Source organism: Eulemur rufifrons, chromosome 30 (genome assembly GCF_041146395.1).
Source record: "Eulemur rufifrons isolate Redbay chromosome 30, OSU_ERuf_1, whole genome shotgun sequence".
NCBI lineage: Eukaryota > Metazoa > Chordata > Mammalia > Primates > Lemuridae > Eulemur > Eulemur rufifrons.
This window is the reverse complement of record NC_091012.1, coordinates 99,391,669-99,413,506: the sequence shown is the minus strand read 5'-3', so window position 1 is coordinate 99,413,506 and position 21,838 is coordinate 99,391,669. Positions and strand designations below refer to the sequence as shown.

The 21,838-nt window shown below is 43.0% G+C and overlaps 1 protein-coding gene across 3 annotated transcripts in view; it reads right to left on the bottom strand.

Annotated features, from left to right (window-relative positions):
• Window positions 1–13,428, bottom strand: part of PHF8 (PHD finger protein 8) — a 92,221-nt gene extending 78,793 nt beyond the window's left edge. For 2 of the 3 annotated variants that reach the window (XM_069463204.1, XM_069463205.1), the window contains exons 1-2: window positions 12,611–13,074; window positions 11,519–11,708 (exon numbers count right to left, since the gene is read on the bottom strand). In XM_069463204.1, the coding sequence (XP_069319305.1) occupies window positions 11,519–11,616 (98 nt within the window). In that variant the 5' untranslated portion in view covers window positions 11,617–11,708; window positions 12,611–13,074. Of the gene's footprint in view, window positions 1–11,518; window positions 11,709–12,610; window positions 13,075–13,412 lie in introns of those variants that run through there. The other variant, XM_069463203.1, reaches the window with a different exon arrangement.
• Window positions 13,429–21,838: the final 8,410 nt, after the last annotated feature.

Here is a 21,838-nt window from a genome sequence, read left to right as displayed (position 1 = left end):
CTCACCATGCTTACTTGCAATTGCTCACCTCCTTGCTGTTTGTCCCCACCACATTTGGCAGACAATACATCAAAAGTCCTCACCTTTTCCATTTCCCAGTCTTGCTTTACTTATTATTCAACCCAAGTCAACAAACATTCATTGGGCTAGATAACTCCTCATATTAAGGAGGCAGACAGACGAAAATCAGGTTTCTGGCTGTACTGTCTCAGTACTTATCACCTGAGACCAAGGGTGGTAAATGCTGATTTGCTCTGAGTGGCTTCCTTAGTGAAGAAGACAACTTTTATAGCACCAGTTCTCAAGATTAAGATGAATTAGTCCCAATGTGTACTGCAGAGCCTAGCACATAGTAGGCACTCAATTAATATTTATTAAGCATATGAGTGCATAAATTCAACAAATATTGACTGGGCATGGACACTTCCCTCATGGAGTAAACACCCTAGAGGAGAAGACAGAAAGGCACCATCAGAGGAGTTTCATGGGTGCTATTAAGTAAAAAAAAAGCAGGTAAAGATGGTGAGTGTATGACTGAATTTGAAGCCTACATAAAAGGAATTGTGAAAAAAACTAAGCTACAAACTTTACATGTATTATCACATTTAATCTACACAAGTCAGGGCATTCTATACAGTATTCAGAGACACTAAAGCATAGAGGTTAAAAGTACAGACTTGGGGCCAGGTGTAGTAGTTCATGCCTTTAATTCTAGCACTTTGGGAGGCCAAGGCAGGAGGACAGCTTGAGGCCAGGAGTTCAAGACCAGCCTGGGCAACATAGCGAGACCCTATCCCTATAAAAAATAGAAAAATCAGCCAGCCATGGTGGTGCACACCTGTAGTCCCAGCTACTTGCGAGGCTGAGGAAGGAGGATTACTTGTGCCCAGGAGTTTGAGGTTGCAGTGAGCTATGATGATGCCACTGCACTCTAGCCTGGGGAACAGAGCAAGACCCTGTCTCAAAAAAAAAAAAAGTATAGACTTGGGAGCCAAACTGCCTGGGTTTGAATCTCACCTCTTCTGCTAACTAGCTATATGAACTCAGGCAATTTACTTAACCTCTCTGTGCCTTGGTTTCAGCATCTGTGAGATGGAAGTATTAAGAGTACTCACTTTATATGGTGGTTATGAGTATTAAATGAGCTAAAATAGGTAAAATAAAGTACCTGGAATATGATAAATAGTAGCTATCAACACCATCCTTAATGTCATTCTAATTTAACAGATGAGAAATCTGAGTCTGAGTGATTAAGTAAATTGTTGGCAATTACAAAACTAAGAAGCAGCAGAGCAGGATAAAAATTCAAGTCTTCATGACTCCACTATACCACTACACTATATAGCCAGAATATAATATGCAGTAATTAGCAGAGTCAAGTCCTATGAAAACATAAAAGTAGGCACTCAATTCTTCCAGGGCTGTGGAACTGAGTGGGAGCTGAGGGCTGGAGAAGCCTGAGAGGTGATGAGGCTACTCAAGATCCTGTCTGGTTTCTTATCTGTTCAACTTCTGCTCTCTGAGGTTGCCCAAGGAGCCAGGTACTGTCACCACCTGTGCCCCGGGGAAAGCCAATATCTTCATTCACAAATAAAGAGGAAAAAGCATATTTCACCTTCCTTTGTTCAAAAAATATCAGAAAAATTCAAGTCAATTTCTGATTTCTTGTAACAGCCTTGACCAGACAAGCACAATCTATAAAACCAGAAGCTGAGGCATCTACCATTCCCATCAGTCTGTTCCCCTATTGAGGGTTAGGGTCGAGACATGAGGACCCCAGGAATGGGACAAGACTTTGCCAAAGAGCAACCTGTGGACATGTCAGTTCACTGAGCAAAAGCTGCTGGACCTTGAGGGGGACATTCCACTGATCAGGGAGGGATGTCTGCAAACTGACCCCACCTTGAAGCCTGAGGGCTACAGCCTGGATGTCTGCAAAGGGCCCCAGGCTTGTAATCCGAAGGTGGCTTTGTAATCCAAAAGTGGAGAGAATGATCAAAGGATGTCAACCCAGCAGATAAGAGCAGTTTGCTATTCTATGCCTGAGGCAATGTTCCTATCCCACTCCTGGGGTTCCTCATGTCTTGACCCCTAGCCCTCAACATTCCCCTACCTACCCCCTACTCCAGGTACAGGACACGTGGAGGGGTACAAAGGACACTGAGCAAGTTCCAGTACACCTGGGAAGTTTCTCCTTTGTCTACCCAGTCCCTGGCACAAGTCTGTCATATAGCAGGCTTCACTAAACTTTGGATGCACCAACAGAACCACTTCATATGCACTTACATGCACACAAATAGGCTTTTATCTCTAGCTCCAAAAACAAAAAACAAAAAAAACCCTCAGTCATTGCCCTATTAGTCTGTTCCCCTTTATACTAAACTCCTCAAAAAGGAGTCATTCTTGAGTCCTTTCTTTCATAACCCCAATCCAATCTATTAGCAAATCCTTTATCAATACATATTCAAAGATTCAAAGTCCAACCTCTTATCACCAATGACTCTGGTCCAAGGCACCATTGCCTAACTAGATCAGTGTTTCTCAAATTTTAGGGATCATCAGAAATACCTGGAGGGCTTGTTAAGACATGGATTCCTGGGCCCAATCCCCAGAGATCCTGACTCAGTACGTCTGTGGTGGGCTTATGAATGTGTATTTCTAACAAGTTCCCAGGTGATGTTGATGCTGCTGGTCCAGGGACCACACTTTAAGGAATAATGATCTATAGTAGCCCCCAAATTCTCCCTGCTTCCATTTTGTTCCTCACTTTGAGTCTGTCTTCACAACAGCCAAAACTAAATCAGATCACAACTCTCCTTTGCTCAAACCCTTCTGTGGGACCTATCCAGAGTAAAAACCAAGTCTTTACAATGGCCTATAGGGCCGTATAACTGTGGTTGGTTCTCAAACTTTAGCATGCATTAGAATCATCTGAAGGGCTGTTAAACCATAGATTCCTGGGACCCATCTCCAGAGTTTTTGATTTAGTAAGTCTAGGGTAGGATCCAAGAATTGGCCTAACCAGTTCCCAGATGATGCTGGTCCTGCTGGTCCACAGACCACATTTGGAGAATCACTGCGTTACATGATCTGTGCCCCACAACCCTTAAACTCAGCTTCTACTATTCTCCCCTCACTCACTCTGTTCCAATAACACTGGCCTCCTTGCTGTTACTGAAATGGTAACATGCCAGGCCTATTCCCCACTCCGGCCCTTTATTTCCTCTACCTGGAACACTCTTCCCCCACTTACCAGTATGGTTCCCTCCCCTTACTTTCCTTGGGTTCCTATGTAGCCTATTTGTAATCACCTTATATAAAATAATCATGCCTCCAACCCTGGGAGTGACACTCCTTCTCTGGCTCACCCTGCTTTACTTTTCTCTAGATCATTTATTATTATTTGGCACACTGTACAACTATTAGTTTAGTGTCTCATGTTCCCAGTAGCTCCACTCCCCCCCCCACCGGTCCAGAACTGGCACATAGCATGTATCTGTTGAATAAGTGAGTGTATACATGAATGAATCCATCTTATTTTCTAGTCTAAGATTATCTAGAAGTCACAGCCTGTGTCTTACTCATCTCTATCTCCCACAGTTCTTAGCTTACTCCTTGGCAAACAGTAACTATTCAATATTTATTGCATGAATGTTCTAGATGACAGCCAGATATGAGTTATCTACTGTGCCAGGGACTAAGCTGATGCTTTACAGATACTTCTTAAGCCTCACAACAACCATATGAAATAAGGATTATCTGTATTTTAAAGCTGAGAAAAATGGAAGCTTAAGAGAGGTGAAATGACCTGCCCAAGGTCACAGAGCTAGTAAATGGAAGAGCTAGGATTCCAGGCCAGGTTTCCCTGACTCCAAGGCCTTGCTTTCACCACTGTGCATCACTGTCTCTGTTTCCAAAACAAACTTTCATTTAGCTGCCATAAGTCAGTGATGGACATCATGCCTACAGACCTTCCATTGTCTCCTGAATTTCCATGGTACTCCTCTCAAGGACACTGACCACCTATGCTTTGGTACATATTTGCCATCCCGAACTCGTTTCAGATGGGCTGGTGCAAAAATTATGCTACCCCAGTGGTGAAGGAACAGTTCAGTACCTTGACTATGGGGATTACATGAATCTACAAATGCGATAAAAGTATAGAGAACTAAATACACATTCACACACACAAATGAGTGCATATAAAACCGGTATAAGATTAGTAGATTGTGCCAATGTCAGTTTCCTGATTTTCACATTGTAGTATAGTTATACAAGATGTTACCATGGTGGAAACTGGGTGAAGGGTACACAAGACACCCCTTCCCAACATATTTTTTGCAGCTTCCTATGACCCTATAATCATTTAAAAATAAAAAGTTATTTTAAAAAATTATGCTACTCCAAAGAGACATCCTATGAATCCTTACAGAGCACCCTGTCCTTCTGACCCTTCTAATTCCACAAAACCTTCTCCAGGGTAGCAATTCTGTAGCCCAAACACTGTATCTAGAAGGCCCTGAATATGAATGCTGAGACTCCTCTTCCCTTTGCCACACACTCCCAAAGCTATGGGTTACCCTTTTGCTGCATCAAAAACAATGGTGTTCACTTTAACCTGATTTCACTTGGAACAAAAATGTGGAGCATGTATGAATTTATAAACACTGACTTTCCCTATCATCCACAATTTCTAACAATTTAATCTAAGTGCTTTATACTGTCTATAGTTCTGTATTCTTTAGCAAGAATCCAAGAGACCCAGATTTGACTTGTGGTCCAGCAGTTAACCAGATATGTAGCTTTGGGAAAGTTATTTAACCTAATGGGGGAAAACAGTAGCTCCAAAGAGCTATTGTAAGGATTAACTAGTCACTTCTGGTTCCGGAACAATAAGGAGTAGACACACTTTTGCCCTATTTCTCCCATTAAGTACACTAAAAACCTTGGACATTATATATGAAACAAAGTAAGAAGACTGAAAGGTGGAAAGATGGTAGACGAACTAGGGACAGCAGGATCCACCCACCTAGCAGGTGTGGGTGTCACTAGAAACCAAGTGGGGAACCTGTACTTCCTCCCCCACCTGGTAGTAATAAAGTAATATCCCTTTCCTGCCACTGGGGTGCAGTATCTGAAGAGGCCTGCAAAAACAGAAGTTTTAAATAAAATACAGAGTCTCATAACATAATGTCTGAAATGTCCAGAATATAATTAAAATAATCACTCATGATATCAAGAACAAGGAAAATCACAACTTGAAGAAAAAAAGAAAATCTATAGATGTCAACACTGAGATGACACAGATGTTGGAATTATCTGACAGGGATTTTAAAGAAGCAATCATAAAAATGCTTCAGTGAGCAATTATGAACATGCCTGAAACAACATAGCAAGCCCCCGTCTCTACAAAAAAATTTTAAAAATTAGCTAGGCGTGGTGATGCACGCCTGTAGTCCTAGCTACTTGGGAGGCTGAGGCAGGAAGATCCCTTGATCCCAGGAGTTCAAGGTTACAATGAGCTAAGATTTTTGCCAACAAAAAATAGAAAGTCTCTTCAAAGAAATGGAAGATATAGAAAAGAACCCAATGGAACTTTTACAACTGAAAAATACAGTAACTTAAATGAAAACTCATTAGACAAGCTCAACAGTAGAATGAAGACAATAGAGCAAAGAATCAGTAAATTTGAAGATAGAATAGAAATTACCCAATCTGAACACAAAGAAAATATATTGAAAAAAAAATGAACACAGCCTCAGCAACTTATAGGACTACAACAAAAGAGAAATCCAAAGAAATCCACACTGATAAACTAATCAAACTACTGAAAGCAGTGAGAGAGAAATGACACACTACCTAAAGGAGAACACCAATCCAAATGACAAAGAATCTCTCAACAGAAACCATGGAGGCAAAAAGGAAGTAGCAAAACAGTTTTCAAGTGCTGAAAGAACTGGAAACCCAGAATTTGATATCAAGCGAAAAGATTCTCTAGGAAATCAAGACATTCCCAGATGAAGGAAAACTAAAAGTATTATTGCCAACAGACCTATACAAAAAGAATGGGCAAAGGAAGCTATCTAAACAGAAAGGAAATGATAAAAGGAGGAATCTTGAAACATCAGGAAAGGAGAAAAAGGGAAAGAGTAAAACTATGGGTCAACAGAATATACTTTCCTTCTCTTGAGTTTTCTAAATCATTTTTGATGGTTGAATCAAAAATTAAAACATTGTCTGATGTGGTTCTCAATGTATGTAGAATATTTAAGATTAATTACATTATAAACAAAGTAGCATAAAAGCATGTAAAGAAAAGTAAAAGTTTCTACTCTTCAAAGTGGTAAAATGTCAACCCCAGTTGATTGTGGTAAATTGTATGTATAATGTAATACCTAGAAAAAGTACTGGAAAACTATACAAAGAGATACACTCAAAAACACTATAGATAAATCAAAATGGAATTCTTAAAAAAGGTATAAGTAACCTACATGAGGGCAGGAAAAAGAAAACAGAGCCACAAAGAACAGAGGTAACAAAAAGGAGAGAAAAAAAAAAAAAGACAGGCTGGACATAGTGGCTCATGAGTGCAATCCCAGCACTTTGGGAGCCTTAGGTGGGAGGATCACTTGAGGCCAGGATTTTGAGATCAGCCAAGGCAACATAGCAAGACCCGTCTCTACAAAAAGAGGAGCAAAATTAGCCCAAAGAAGGAAGGAAATAATAAAGTGCAGAAATCAATGAAATTGAAAACAGAAAGACAGTAGAGAAAGTCAATGAAACAAAAAGCTTGTTCTTCGGGAAAAAACAATCAATAAAACTGACAGACTTCTACCAAGTCTGACAAATAAAAAGACACAAGTTTTTAATATCAGAAATGAAACGAGATATTACTACAGAGCCTGCAGATATCAAAAGGATAATAAAGGGAATACAATGAACAATTCCACAAACATAAATTTGACAACTTAGATTAAATGGATCAATTCCTTGGAAAATACAAACTATAACACAGCCAATATAAAATAGATAATTTGAATAGTCTTATAACTCCTAAATAGAATTCATAATTTTTAAAACTCCCAAAAAGATTAAATAAAGATAATTAGGCAAAGTGCTTAGCATAATGACTGTTACATTAGCTAGTGCTCAACAAATGACAGCTATAACAATTTTATTTAAATCATCATAACCTCTCAGGGAAACTGAGGCTTCAGAGATGAAATCCTTCGCTAATAAGTAATAGAACCAGAATTTGAACCCAGATCTGAAACCAGTGCATTTTCCTCTAGAGTTTAGAATCCACACCACAGCCACCCCCCCCCCCTTGGGGATGTGTCAACCAATACTTCTTTCAAAAACAGGAAAACTGTAAAGGAGTGAGGTTTTTTCCATCAAAACCCCAGACCAATAAATGTTTGCCGACTAGTTTTCCCCAATGTATGGCAATGATTCTCAAATGTTAGGGTACATCAGAATTACCTGTTTAAAATATAGACTGCTGAGTCCTAGCCCAAGAATTTGAACTTTTAACAAATTCCTAGTTGATGAACCACACTTTGAGAATGACTAGTATACAGTAATGATATGTTAGCCCATCTGTCCCCCAATATCAGAAGCTATCACACTCCAAAGCAGGGGAAGGAATCGAGACAGGATAATATTCTAAATCAGTGATACTGGAGTGTGGGCCCTGCTCACCTACTGAATCAAACGCTGTGGCTGGGGCCGACCTATCTTGTGTTTTAACAGGTCTTCCAAGCGATTCTGATGCACACTAAAGTTTAAGAACCACTGTTCTACAAATCAAAGTGTTTTTGTAAAACCTAGCTTCTTACAGGAGGAATGAAGCTATACCATAGTTTTTCCACTTTTGAGAATCTGGGCTCTCGGATCAGATAATTCAAAGTTGAAATCTACCCTCAGAAAGTCACTTAACTTCCATGAGTTCCAGATTCTCATCAGAAAAATGGAATAGTTGCCTCCCTTCCTATGACCTTTCCAGGAAGTAACTTGGCATTACATCCATAATCCCTAATTGGACTTCAAGAAATCTATACTATGGAAGTCACTAGAGATGTGAACAGATAGATTTCTATCACCTCTAGACATGTGTGAATTTAAAATTTATAAGCTTAACTACCATAAGCATGACAAAAACTATCAAAGCAATCTTTAGTAATTTCCTTTTTTTTTTTTTTTTGATGAGACAGGGTCTTGCTCTGACACCCAGACTGAAGTGCTGTAGCATGATCATAGCTCACGGCAACCTCCAACTCTCAGGCTCCAGTGATCCTCCTGGCTCAGCTTCCCAGGTAGCTGGGACTACAGGTGTGCACCACCATGCTGGGCTATTTTTGTTGTTGTTGTTGTAGAGACAGGGTCTCGCTGTTTTGCCCAGCCTGATCTTGAACTCCTAGCCTCAAGTGATCCTCCTGCCATGGCCTCCCAAAGTGCTAGGATTACAGGAGTGAGCCACTGTGCCTGGCAATATTTAGTCATTTTCAATTGTGCGGAAGTACAAACTGAAATGGAGCACTGTGAGCCTGTTGTGCAGTGTGTTTGTGTGTGTGTGTGTGTGTGTGTGTGTGTGTGAGAGAGAGAGAGAGAGAGCGCGCGCAATGCACTGAGTAAGCAAGAGTACCCACCCACCAAGGACCTGATTCTCAGCTAGCTTTCTTGTTCCGTGGCAGCCCATAAAGAGAAGCATGACAAGAGATAAAAAAAAAATTAAAGCAGTTAACTTGTTTCAGAGTGTGCACAGAAACACAGGACTCACTGCAGAAATGTGATTAAAGAGGGGCCTACCCATAAGCCCAATTCTATATTTGTAGGTTTGGAATTCTTAAGAACCTCAGTGGTGCTCCTTGTAAATGTCAAGTATCTACTGTGCAAAGATGTTCACTATGATGTTTTTCTTTTTGTCTTAGCCAGCACTCATATCAAGATGCAAAATATTTCCAGAACCCCCAAAGTTTCCTCACATTATTTATAATATAAAAAGTACAAATAATGTAAATGTCCAACCATAAAAGAAATGACCAAATAACCAGTGACACATATATATGGTAGGATATCAGAAATCAGGTTTAGCTGAATCTTTGACAACCCGGCAAATACTCACATTATAATGGTAAGTAGGAATAAAAAAAATAGGTTACAAAATGGTATTTATAATACAATCCCATTTTGTGAAAATGTTTATAAGTCAAGAGTTAATGCAACAAAAAATTTAACAGTGGATTGTGCCAGGTAGTAGACTCACAGGTGACTTTTATTTCCTTCTTTATTCTTTTTCTGTATTTTCTATAATGAGCATGTCTCACCTAAATAACCAGGGGAAGTTAACATCTTTTAAAAGAAAAATAACAGCCAGGTGTGGTGGCTCATGCCTGTAATCCCAGCACTCTAGGAGGCCAAGGCAGGAGGATCACTTGAGGTCAGGAATTCTAGACCAGCCTAAGCAAGAATGAGACCCCATCTCTACTAAAAATAGAAAAATTAGCTGGGCACGGTGATGGCACACACCTGTAGTCCCAGCTACTTGGGAGGTTGAAGCAGGAGGATCACTTGAGCCAAGGAGTTTGAGGCTGCAGTGAGCTATGATGATCCACTGCACTCTACCCCGGGCAACAGAGAATGTCAATCAATCAATCAAAGAAAAATATTTAACTGTCAGGCTTGAATATAAATTAAATAACTTATGCAAAGTCTCTGTCATGGGGTCTGGCACACATAAGCACTCAGGAAACATTCATTCCTATTCCTTGTTCCCAGAGTAAGGAGTTACGGTATATATATTGTGGGCAGGAGCCCATTTTCCAGGTCTAAACCTACCTATACATTTCCTATACAATCCAAAGTGAAGGCCATAGGCAATAGATTTTTTTCATGAAGACTCATTCATTCATTCAAAAATATACTCAGCATCTATTATATGTTTAGCTAGGTTCTGGGGACAGCAAAACTGAAAAGATGACATGACATCTCTGCCCTCGGGGAGCTCTGGCTCATAAGTGACACAGACATATTTATAACTATGGTATGATGAAATAATTACTTTTTAATAAGGATGCACACAAAGTGCAATGGGAACCCAGAGGAAGGAGAGCTTTCACAGAGGCGGTATTCTGTTAGTTGTAAAAGAGAGAACATTAATGGGAATAGCATGTGCAGAGACAAAAAGGCATAAAGCAGTATAAAATTTTCCCAGAACTATAGGTAGTTCAGGCTTGCTAGGACATAAAGAACAAGAGGGAAGAGTGGTAGGAAATGAGACTGAACAAGTAGATCACAAAAGGTCTTGTCTGTCACATAAAGGAGACTGAATTTTATCCCATAGGGGAACCACTGAAAGAATTTTAAGCTGAGAAGTGACTTGATAGGCACTAGCAAAGATGGCAGGAATCCTGAAAGACATCTTAATCCCCTACGTATTTTCAGGGCAAAGGAGAAGGCCCCACCCTCTAGGTTTGTCCCCTCTTAAATAACATGAGGCAGTAACCAGAACTTTGTGCCTGGCACACAGTAAATATTCAATAATGATTGGTTAAATATGAATTTGGATGCACTGCATGGGGGTGGTCCCTGCTGAGGGCAGGATTTTGGCAGCATCAGCACCTTTAGTTTATCTTGGGCATAACAGGAACAGCTTCTCTGGAGGAGACCAGTAACAACTGAAAATTCTAGAATCTAACATACAACAGGAGAAGGGCACCATATACTATTTTGTTGTACTCCAGCGTACAAAGCCCTCTTAAGGTTCTTTCCATAGCTGGGATTTAAATCCCAATAATGGGATATTATAGTTGTATTCCACACACTAACGCCTCTGGAATCCTGGGTGACAGGTGCTCACGTGCGCACATGGTTAACTGAAGGGAATTTTTAGTGGTTTCATTCATGCTGCTTTACCCAATATCTATTAAATAAAAATACTGTTATCTATTAAATAAAAATACTATTGCCTTTCTGAGTTCATTTATCGAGTGCATGCAAATTGCTTTACACAGTCAGGAAGGATGAATTTGATATATTTTATAGGTGAAGACAATGAAGCTCACACAGGCAAAGCAACTTGCCCAAGGTCACTCTGATAGTAAGTTGCAAAGCCACAACTGAAATCCATGTTTGTTGCACTTGAACATCTCAAAAATGCAGTACTGTCTCCCCCAAAGCCAGTGTCTGAGGCAAAACACAATTGCCACTTTCTTTGTGGCTGGAAAGGAAGGGGCTTATAAATCTAAAATTATATATATTCAAAAGAAGGATGCAAAGAAGAAATACGGAGGGGAAAACAGAGAAAGAGGAGAAACCAGAGGCCAATGTTAGCTAGGCCCTGGTCTGCAAGGAGGGATGGAAGAACCTGGATCTGGGAGTGGGGCTGGAATTAATTCTTTGGGGGTGAGGGTGGGGGGTGGGGGTGGGGAGGCAGTTCCTGACCTAGAAGCTAAAAAGAGCTGAGAAAAGGAGAGAGTGAGTGAACACACCTGACCACTGCATCCCCTCCAACCCTTACCTGCCATGAAACCAGTCCTGGCACATGTCACACTCGATCATGAAGCGGGTCACATCATAAGGCAGCCGGCAGAGGCAGTACACCGGCACCGAGGCCATCTTCGCCCGGCCTTGGAGGGTTCCGTGGCGGGCCAGGTTCGTGGTGTGAAGAGGGGCGGGAGGCAGCGGCACGCGTCCTCTCTGGATGACAGCTGGGCACAAACAACACTTTTTACAGAGTGAATCAGGCCCCCACCCGGGCACCAACCCTCAGTTCTCGAATGGGGAGTTAGTGCTGCTGGGATGCAACACAGCTGGTGCGGCTGTAGGGGGCAACCGGAGAAAGTCCACCGGCCTTCAGGATTTCTTTCACACGTAGAGAACCCAGAGCTGTCGAGGCTTCCCCCACCCCCTACACACACCCACCTTCTTCAGCCCCGGAGTCAGAGATAACTTCTTTCCGGGTTTCAGGGAAATATCTGAAGGGTTTTCGGGAAGCTTCTTTAATCCCTCACTGAACCCTCTCCTCTGTCTCTCAGGGCTCCCTTTATGACGCAAATCACAGCTGAAGAATGAGGCTGGGGGTACCTCAAGAAAACACCCACCTCTCACCCCCCAAAATAGGGATAACCAGAGAGAGATGAGAGATCCTTGAAAGTCTGCTCAGGTTATTCGAAAATTACCTCAAAGCCCTCAGAAACAAGGCAGAAAAGACTAGGTGCCCAACTCAAATCACAGTTCTGGGGTCGTGTTCTGAGAGTTTAAATGATCCTTTCCTTCACTCTCAATAATATCGTTCCTTCCTCGACCATCAGGAGTCTAACCACCCACAAAACTGAAATAAATCTCAATTTCAAAACTGATCAGCTCCTCCTCTACTTCAAAATGACAGGGTTCTCGATGCATCCCTAAAACTAAAAAGGATATCTTCAAAACCCCTAAAACTGATTAGAATTTCTTCACACTCCGGAAACTAAGCAAAGATTTTTTTTTTCACCGCTCAAAAACTGGCAGGCATCTCCTCGCAGCCCCCTTAAACTGATGAGGGCTCCCCAGTCCCCCCAAATTAGATCCTGAAGCTGACAGGAATATCCTTGCAGCCCCCGAAACTTACGAGAATCTCTTCACGCCTCCCCAACTGACAGGAACCTCCTCACACCCCAAACCTGACAAGAATGTCTTCGGTCCCGAATCCTACTGGCACCTCCTCCTGCCCAGAGCTGCAGGGACTCCTCACACCCGCGGAGCTCAGTCCCAGCGACAAGCCGGCGGCCGGGCTGGCTCCGGGGTAGCGCTGCGCCTTGCTCAGCGGAGGCTTGCCGGGCAGTTCCGGCCCCAGAGGCGGCGCGCGCCGAATTCTGGGATCGTCACTCTTAACGCTGCGAACCTAGCTTGCCTTCCCCTAGAACCATACGCTGAGTCGAGCGGCGCCAGCCGGCCGGCGGTGCTTCAGGGCAGGTTTCTCCACAACACCCCCCACCCCGAGCCTGGCCGCTCGGGCCTAGTCCAGTGGCCGCCTGGCGAACGAGCAAGTGGCGTCGTTGCTGGGCTGTCAGGAGATAGCCGCAAGCAAACCAACGAGGAAGGAGATGAACTGGCCGCCAGATCCGAGAAAGACGGCCCGAAAAGTCACTGGGAGAAGCCCGGGGGCGGTGGTAGGCAATTTAGAGTAGTTAATAAAGTTTATTCAAAACAACGAGGAAGTTGAGGCGGAGAGGGGAGGAGAACTATGGGGTAAACAGCCACCATATTGAGAGTGGCGCCACTGCTACGAAGAGCCGAGGCGACCTCCATTTTATGAGGGCCGGGCACGCGAGGTAAGCGCGGCGGAGGCTGCGAATCGCGAGCCGCCGGCTCCCCGTGTCGTCATCAGGGGCGGGGCGCCACCTTGAGAAAGGAGGGCGGTGCTCAGCTGCCTTTGGACTTGCTCATCTCTTCAAGGTGCCCAATTGCCGCTGAAGACCTTGAGCCGAGAGGCGGGGAAGCCGCCATCTTAGGCGAGGCAGAGGCTTGGCTCCATTTTGAGTGGGGCCAGAAACTTCCTAGCCTTCCCCCTTCTCGGATCAAACAGGGAGTTAAGCAACACTCACACGCACACTCCTCCTCCCCAGCCTTCTCCTCCTATGAGAGGAGGTGAACTCTGTGACTCCATACTGCAAAATTAATAGGTGGTGGCGGGGGCGGGCTTTAGTCGGGTAGCTGCGGAGTACTTACTGCGACTCCCGTCCGTTGAACACCTTCAGCCGGCTAGGCTCTTTGCCACGGTTTCCGGGTCTTTTATTCTTCACCCTGTAAGGGAAGCTCTGTGATTATTAACAAATGAGGACAACGGGCTTAGAGAAGCCAAGTGATTTGAGTTTCGAAGCAGGGAAGTTGAACCTCGCGCCCCGTACACAATCCCTCAGCGTAGTTCCTCGATAAAGATTCTGCCAACCCCTCAGCTCCCCCTGAACTAGCTCTTTGACCCTACTGTTTTATTTCAGTTTATACACAGTTCAAGGATGTCCATGCACCTGTTCCTCAGTTTTCTGACTACAGCCTGAGGGTGGGGTGGGAGGAGAAATTGACTGAGTGGAGCTGACACAGGTGCTTCAAGATGGCGCTGATTTTTCTCAAACGTTCTAGAAATTTCTCTAGGAGTTCTCTTTATTTCACTTTTTTCAAGGGTTCCAGTGCTTTCAAAAAGAAAACGTGTGGGCGCACACAGATTTCCTAATCAGTGATGGTAGGTTATGCCCTGGAGATACAATGATAAAAAGAGGGCCTCTGCAGTGGGAAATCACCACCAGCCAGTGGCTGGGGATAAATTGCAAGTAAACATTTGGAACACAAGACCTAATTAGCACATAAATACCTCCTGCCAAATTACCTTTGCAAAGCGCAAAGTGAAACTAAGAAAAAGCCTCCTCGGAAGCTGTAAGGAAGACTTCAGAGAGACTTGGAGGCTATATAAAAGTTCACTAAAACAAGCAAGAATATTGTACACGAAAGGATTGGCATGTACAAATGCGTGGAGGCACATGGGAAAACATTTAGTAAAAGAACTTGAATTTTGTTGAAAGAGAAAGAACAAGAGTTGGGTAGGAGGTTAAACTGAGTGAGGGGTCAGATCATGAAAGATTGCAAAATGCAAGAGTTCAGATTTTATCCTGTAAGCAATAAGAAACCACTGACGTTTTTTGAGCAGGACTAACTGAATCACATTTGTTTCTTAGCCAGAGGAAGGTCCAGGTTTAGTAGGACCTGAACCTTATACAGTTTGGAGGAGGAGCAGTGAGACTTCTTTTAGACTTAAAAATACAAAATTTAGCAGTAAGAGTATTTCCAGAAGTAATTCTTACACCTAGGTAATAACTATGAATAGAAGTGATACAAGCTACTTATAAATGTCCCATGAAACCCAAACTAAATGTATCCCCTAAATCAACTTCCCCTTAGGTGGATCTCAAAAATGTCTGAGGCAGCTCCAACACCATCTAATGCAAGGGAAGGAATGACCAGGCTCTCAGTGGAAAGGGACAGCAGTTTGAACCACTTGTGGTTTGAATATATTTTGTGAACTTTATAAAACGTATGACCGTGTGACCACATAGCAAGTGACAGGTCCTGCAGCTTAAGCTTTCCTAGCTTCACAAGGAGGCAGGAGTGAGGAGGCTGTTTCACTAGTCTGGATAAAAACATGAGGCCTGAACCAGGATATCTGCAGAAGGGGTAGAAAAAAAGCAGATAATTTGGGTATTTTGGAGGTTGAATAGGTGGGCTTGGAGACTAATTGAAAATAGTGGATGAATGAGTGAAAGGGGTGTGAGTTCACTTCTGGGTTGAGTGTCAGAGTGGACAGGTGCCACTGACTGAGCCTGGGTACAAGAAGGAAAAGCAGGTTTGGTGGGGAAGAAGAGAGTAAGTTTAATTTGGAATATGTTGACTTTGCGTGTGTGTGTAGAACATTAGTTCACTCACAACAATTGTTTATTGAACTACTATTCACCAGGCACTGCTGTGCTAGGTGCTGAGGATGTTAAGGTTCTCCAGGTAAGGTGCTGGCCTTCATGGAGCTGACATTCTACTGCAGGAATCAGTCAATAAATAAAATTTCATTCACATATTTTTTGAGCACCTACTATTAGGCACTAGGGATGTAGGGGTAAACAAAACAGACAAGGTCCCTGCCTTCCTGTGACGCATTCCAGCAAGGGAGACAGACAATAAAATGAGGCAAATAAGAGAATTTCTGATTGCAGTGAATGCTATCAGGAAAATAAGACAAGTTATGAGATAGAATAATTTGGAGGGAAAATAGTCTATTTTAGATAGGGTAGTCAAAGAAGGCCTCTCCGAGAAGGTGACACGTGAGCTGAGGACTGAATAACCAGAGCAAGGCAGAAACTAGGTCAGAAGGAATCAAAAGCCCAAAGGCTCTAAGATGGTAGTGGGAGGACTGCACAGGTTACCGGTGGTGGTTGGGGTGGAGTCTCCAAACATGAAAAAGAGATCCTGTACGTACCCTTAGGGAATATACACTCTAATAAATTAACAATAACAAGGCTGGGAAAGGTCAAACCTAAATGCTACCTAGAGGTACCAACAACCTGTGTGGGAACAAAGAAGGAGCCACAATTAATTCAAACATATTCAGTGAGTGTGTCAGGAAAGGGTTCACAGGAGGTAGCATTTGATCTAGATGTAGTGGTAACGACCCCCACTCCTAAAAGTTCCTCCCCAGTATCCTTGAGAGGTGGGGGGTGAGAAGCTAAAGAATACTGGGAAAGGCAAAGGTGCCAGGGTGCTGAGGCCCAGGCAGTCACACTTGCAAACAAAGGACGTCTCATGGCTTTCAAGGGTGGGAAGCAGCCAGCTGCCAGAACTGGCCACCATAGCTCCAGGCTGCCCTGGAAACTTTAATCCCCTACCCCATCTTCTACTTTAACTGGAAACTTACAAATGTTTCCTGTTGTAAACATTTTTTAATTACACACATAATGGTAAACGCATTCCCCATTGTAAGCATTCAAAAAAACGCTAGCTTGAACTTCCCCCTGACCCCACTCAATCCCTGCTTATCTCCCTAGAGGTAACCTCAGGGGGATCTTTTCCAATTCCTTTATCTGCATATAATGTACACATATAGCTATTGAGATGAAAAGTGTGCAGGCTAAAGTGAACAATAAAATACGTGAAGAGAAACGGGGGACAAATGGGAGGAAAATTACATGAGGAAGAACAGGCTTGCTCCAAAAGTATAAGTATTAGTGGGAAAAAAAAGACAAAATAATGACAACATTATCTGAGAATTTACTGTGTGCTAAACACTGTTATAAGCTCTTTACCTGCATTAACTCAATCCAATTAACAGCAACCATATGAGGTAGGTACCCATATTATCCTGATTGTATGAATGACATAGCTGAGTATAGAGACTTTAATTCACTTGCTCAAGGTCACATAGTCAGTATGTATACAAGCTGGGGTTCCTAATGATGCAGGTCCAGAGTCCAGGCTCTTAACCATTCCATTATACCACTGGTGTGGATTTAAGAACAATTGGTGTATAGATATAATGGGGGAAGGTAATCAGTTCTTTGCATAATTTGAATCACAAAAGCAAAATATGGTTTGCACACCCTTGAAATAAAAACTAGCAGAATGATGCACACTAACCCACACCTCCCAAACCAGCTTCATAGGTGTGCCACCAGCACAGAGCTCTGCTCCCAGAAGGAGCCTTGGGCTTCATTTGAAGTTGTCTTGAAATTCTTAATAATTTTATCTTCGAACTTGTGTTTTATAAGTGTAGTCCAATGTGACAATGGACCATGCACATGAGCAGAAGAGATATACTAAGTGGTAGCACACACAGCCTTTGGGCACTGCAGACAATGTGCGTGCTGAGCAGTTGGCCAGGCCACTTGGTATGCATAAGCACATCTGGGACACTCCAGGGCACCACAGGGCCTAGAAGGAGACATCAGGCCAGCAACAAAGGTAGCAGAAGCAGCAGTGGAGGTAGCAGTGCCCATAACCTTGGGAGAAAGAAAGGCCTCTGCATAGGGACAATGAGGGGACCTGTAGTGAGAGGCAAGATTGTCCTACTTTCACCACAGCCTGTCCCTGCAGGAGCTACAAAAAGATTAACTTTTTGGCCTGCACACTGGAGGCAGGAACTGCTGGCACTAAGGCAGTAAACTTTGGCAGGAAATTATTACAAAATAAAAGCATACCCGTGGACATTGCAGAATTCTTTTAAGAGTTTAGAATTTCTGGTTTTGAAAACTGGTGCAACGCTGCAAAGCAAATATCCAAAGGCTTAGAAATAGAAATTAAAATTAGAGATTTTGGCTGGGCACGGTGGCTCACGCCTGTAATCCTAGCACTCTGGGAGGCCGAGGCGGGAGGATCGCTCGAGGTCAGGAGTTCGAGACCAGCCTGAGCAAGAGCAAGACCCCCGTCTCTACTAAAAAAAATAGAAAGAAATTAGCCGGACAACTAAAAATATATATAGAAAAAATTAGCCGGGCATGGTGGTGCATGCCTGTAGTCCCAGCTACTCAGGAGGCTGAGGCAGTAGGATCGCTTGAGCCCAGGAGTTTGAGGCTGCTGTGAGCTAGGCTGACCCCACGGCACTCTAGCCTGGGCAACAGAGCTGTAAAGGCCCACTTAAAACTTATGCTTGCTCGCTAGATGACCGATGTCTGCTTGACCTAAGTCTATAATTTAAACCTATGTTTGCTCGCTAGATGACCTATGTTCAGCTTGACCTATGTCTATAACTGGAAAGATGTACCCTGCAGAGATAAAACAAAGCAATTAACTTATAACTGATTGTTTAAACTTTCCAACTGCCTGTCATAAAATTTGTTGTGCTTGCTTAACGCCTCAAAGAACGCTCCTTAATTGGTGCTGTTTCTGTAAACCTGCTCACTTAAAGATTTTAACTGAAACGGGGGTCCGAGGCTGGTCCCAGACCCCACAGCTGTGGAAAAGTTGATACAATGTTGTTTCTACCACCATGCCTAAAGTCACGTAGCTCTAACTTGGGATAGTATAAAACCTCCCTGCTTTTTGGGCTCAGCACCATTCTCTGTACCTGTACCCTAACAGGGCAGGGGGTGGTCACTGGCCAGCTAATAAAGACTCATAATTCGGCTCAATTCGGTCTCTAGGTGGTCATTTCTCATACTCCGCACTATAACAAGAGCGAGACTCTGTCTCAAAAAAAAAAAAATTTTTGTATTTTGAAACAACTTATCAGAAATTTATCACAATGTTCTCACAGCCTACAAAATACTTTCAACAGCACTAGTAACAGTTGTATCAGCATAAAAATCCTTTTCAAAATGAAAAACTGTTAAATATTATTGTTATTTTGTGACTGATGTTGTTTTCAATTGTATCAGTTAAAAATGAAGTTGCTAAAAATTTCGATGACCAAATAATTGAAGTTGCAGAAAAGCAAGCCAGAAATATCTTTTTTTTTTTTTTTTCCTAAAACAGGGTTTCACTGTATTGCCCAGGCTGAAGTGCAGTGGTGCCATTTTAGCTCACTGTAATCTCTAACTCCTGGGCTCAAGCGATCCTCTCGCCTCAGCCTCCCAAGTAGCTGGGACTACAGGTGCGCAGTGCGCACCACCACACCGGGCTGATTTTTAAAAAATGTTTTGTAGAGAAGGAGTCTCAGTATGTTGCCCAGGCAGATCTGAAACTCCTGGCCACAAATAATCTTCCACCTTGGCCTCCCAAAGCACTGGGATTACAGATATGAGCCACCGCACCTGGCCCAGAAAAATCTTATGATCAAGATACCACATTAGGCCGGGCGCGGTGGCTCACACCTGTAATCCCAGCACTCTGGGAGGCCAAGGTGGGAGGATTGCTTGAGCTCAGGTGTTCGAGATCAGCCTGAGCAAGAGCGAGACCCCCATCTCTACTATAAATAGAAAGAAATTAGCTGGACAACTAAAAATATATATAGAAAAAATTAGCCGGGCATGGTGGCACGTGCCTGTAGTCCCAGCTACCTGTGAGGCTGAGGCAGGAGAATCACTTGAGCCCAGGAGTTTGAGGTTGCTGTGAGCTAGGCTGACGCCACACCACTCTAGCCCAGGCAAGAGAGTGAGACTCTCTCAAAAAAAAATGATATCACATTAATAACATATTATTTTTTATTGTATTACATAAAAGTATGACCAAAATATTCTTGTTCTGCAATTCATAAGTTTATATCATTATTCATGCATCAATATTTCCCCTAATATAATTTATTAGTAATTTTTTTGTTGTTGTTGTTGAGACAGAGTCTCACTTTGTTGCCCAGGCTAGAGTGAGTGCTGTGGCGTCAGCTTAGCTCACAGCAACCTCAAACTCCTGGGCTTAAGTGATCCTACTGCCTCAGCCTCCCAAGTAGCTGGGACTACAGGCATGCGCCACTATGCCCGGCTAATTTTTTTTTTTTTATATAGATTTTTAGTTGTCCATATAATGTCTTTCTATTTTTAGTAGAGACGGGGGTCTCGCTCAGGCTGGTCTCGAACTCCTGACCTTGAGCGATCCACCCGCCTCGGCCTCCCAGAGTGCTAGGATTACAGGCGTGAGCCACCGCGCCCGGCCAATAATATTTTTTTCTTTTTTTTTTTATTTCATCTTATTGTTATGGGGGATACAGAATTGCAGGTTACATACGTTGCCCATGTACCGCCTTTCCCCCCAAGTCAGAGCTCCAGGCGTGTCCGTTCCCCAGGTAGTGCGTGTTGCACCCATCATGTAGGTATATATCCCTCCCCCCCACCCCCCTTCCTCCAACGGTGCGCAATGCACTCATTGTGTAGGCATACCCCCATCCCCTCCCCCACCCCCCACCTCAGTCTGATATCCGATTGGTGTCGTTCCCAGATGTGTATTTAGGTGATGTTCAGGGAAACCAATTTTCTGGTGAGTACATGTGATGCTTGTTTTTCCATTCTTGGGATACTTCACTTAATATAATGGGTTCCAACTCTCTCCCGGAGAACCATAGAGATGTCGTATCTTCATTATTCCTTATAGCTGAGTAATATTCCATGGTATACATATACCACAGCTTAGTAATATTTTTAAAGGAAAAAATTTTATATTTCAAGATCTTTAATTGCACTTTCCGCTTCTCCCCTGCTTTTTTTTTTTTTAAGGAAGCAGGGAGGAAGGGAAGGAAGGAAGTCCCCTGCTTTTTGAACAAGGGGCCCTCCATTTTCATTTTGTACTGGGCCCCCCAAATTACATAGCCGGCTCCCACTTCTGCTTGGTGGTAATTGAGAGGTGAACTGTGATTGCAGCCACTCAAACAGCCTCAGTGCTCTTACCAAAATCATCTCCACTGGGAGTGGGGGTGGGGTGGGTAGAGGCAGGATAATAACATAGAAATATGGAAGTTAGTATGGATATTTGTCATTCTCACATGAACAAGATCATACTATTCAATCATAATATGTGGCCAATTGCTTTCTTCATTGGACAGTGTGTCTTGGAGATCTTTCTACCAAAAGAAAAAATCAACCTTCTTTTTAACTGCTGCAGGGAATTCCATCACTGGGGAAGGAGAGGTTCTTAATTTATTTCTCCACTCTCCTGATGGATATTTAAAATGATCTTCATTTGGCCATGCCAGGTGGCTCACTCCTGTAATCCCAGCACTCTGGGAGGCTGAGGCTGAAGGATCGCTTGAGCTCAGGAGTTCAAGACCATCCTGAACAAGAGGCAGACCCTGTATCTACTAAAAATAGAAAAAATTAGCTGGGTGTGGTGATGCATGTCTGTAGTCCCAGATACCCGGGAGGCTGAGGCAGGAGGATCACTTGAGCCCAGGAGTTTGAGGTTGCTGTGAGCTAGGTTAATGCCACAGCACTCTAGCCTGTCCAACAGAGCAAGACTCTGTCTAAAAAAAAAAAAAAAGATAAAATGGTCTTAATTTTTCACTATTACAGGGCTGCAGGGAACATCATGGTAGGGGCCTCCTTGTGACCATGCATGTCTCTCTAGGTTCCCACTCAAAAGTGGGTTACTGAGTCATGGAGTATGGATATTTACAATTCTAATACATACTGCCGAATTGCCCTTCAAAAGCACTATGCCAACTTTCACTCCCATCAGCAGTGTATCTTCACATTTCCTAAGACTCTCTCCTTTAAATTGTTTGCCAATCTGATTGATGAAAAATGATAACCTGTGTTCATTTGTTTTTTAATTTGCATTCCTCCATCACTAGTGAAGTTGAGCATCTTTTCATATGATGTTTATTGGCCCATCTTCTGTGAACTGTTTATTTGTAACCTTTGCCTATTTTTTCTTTTCTTTTCTTTTCCTCTTCTTTTTT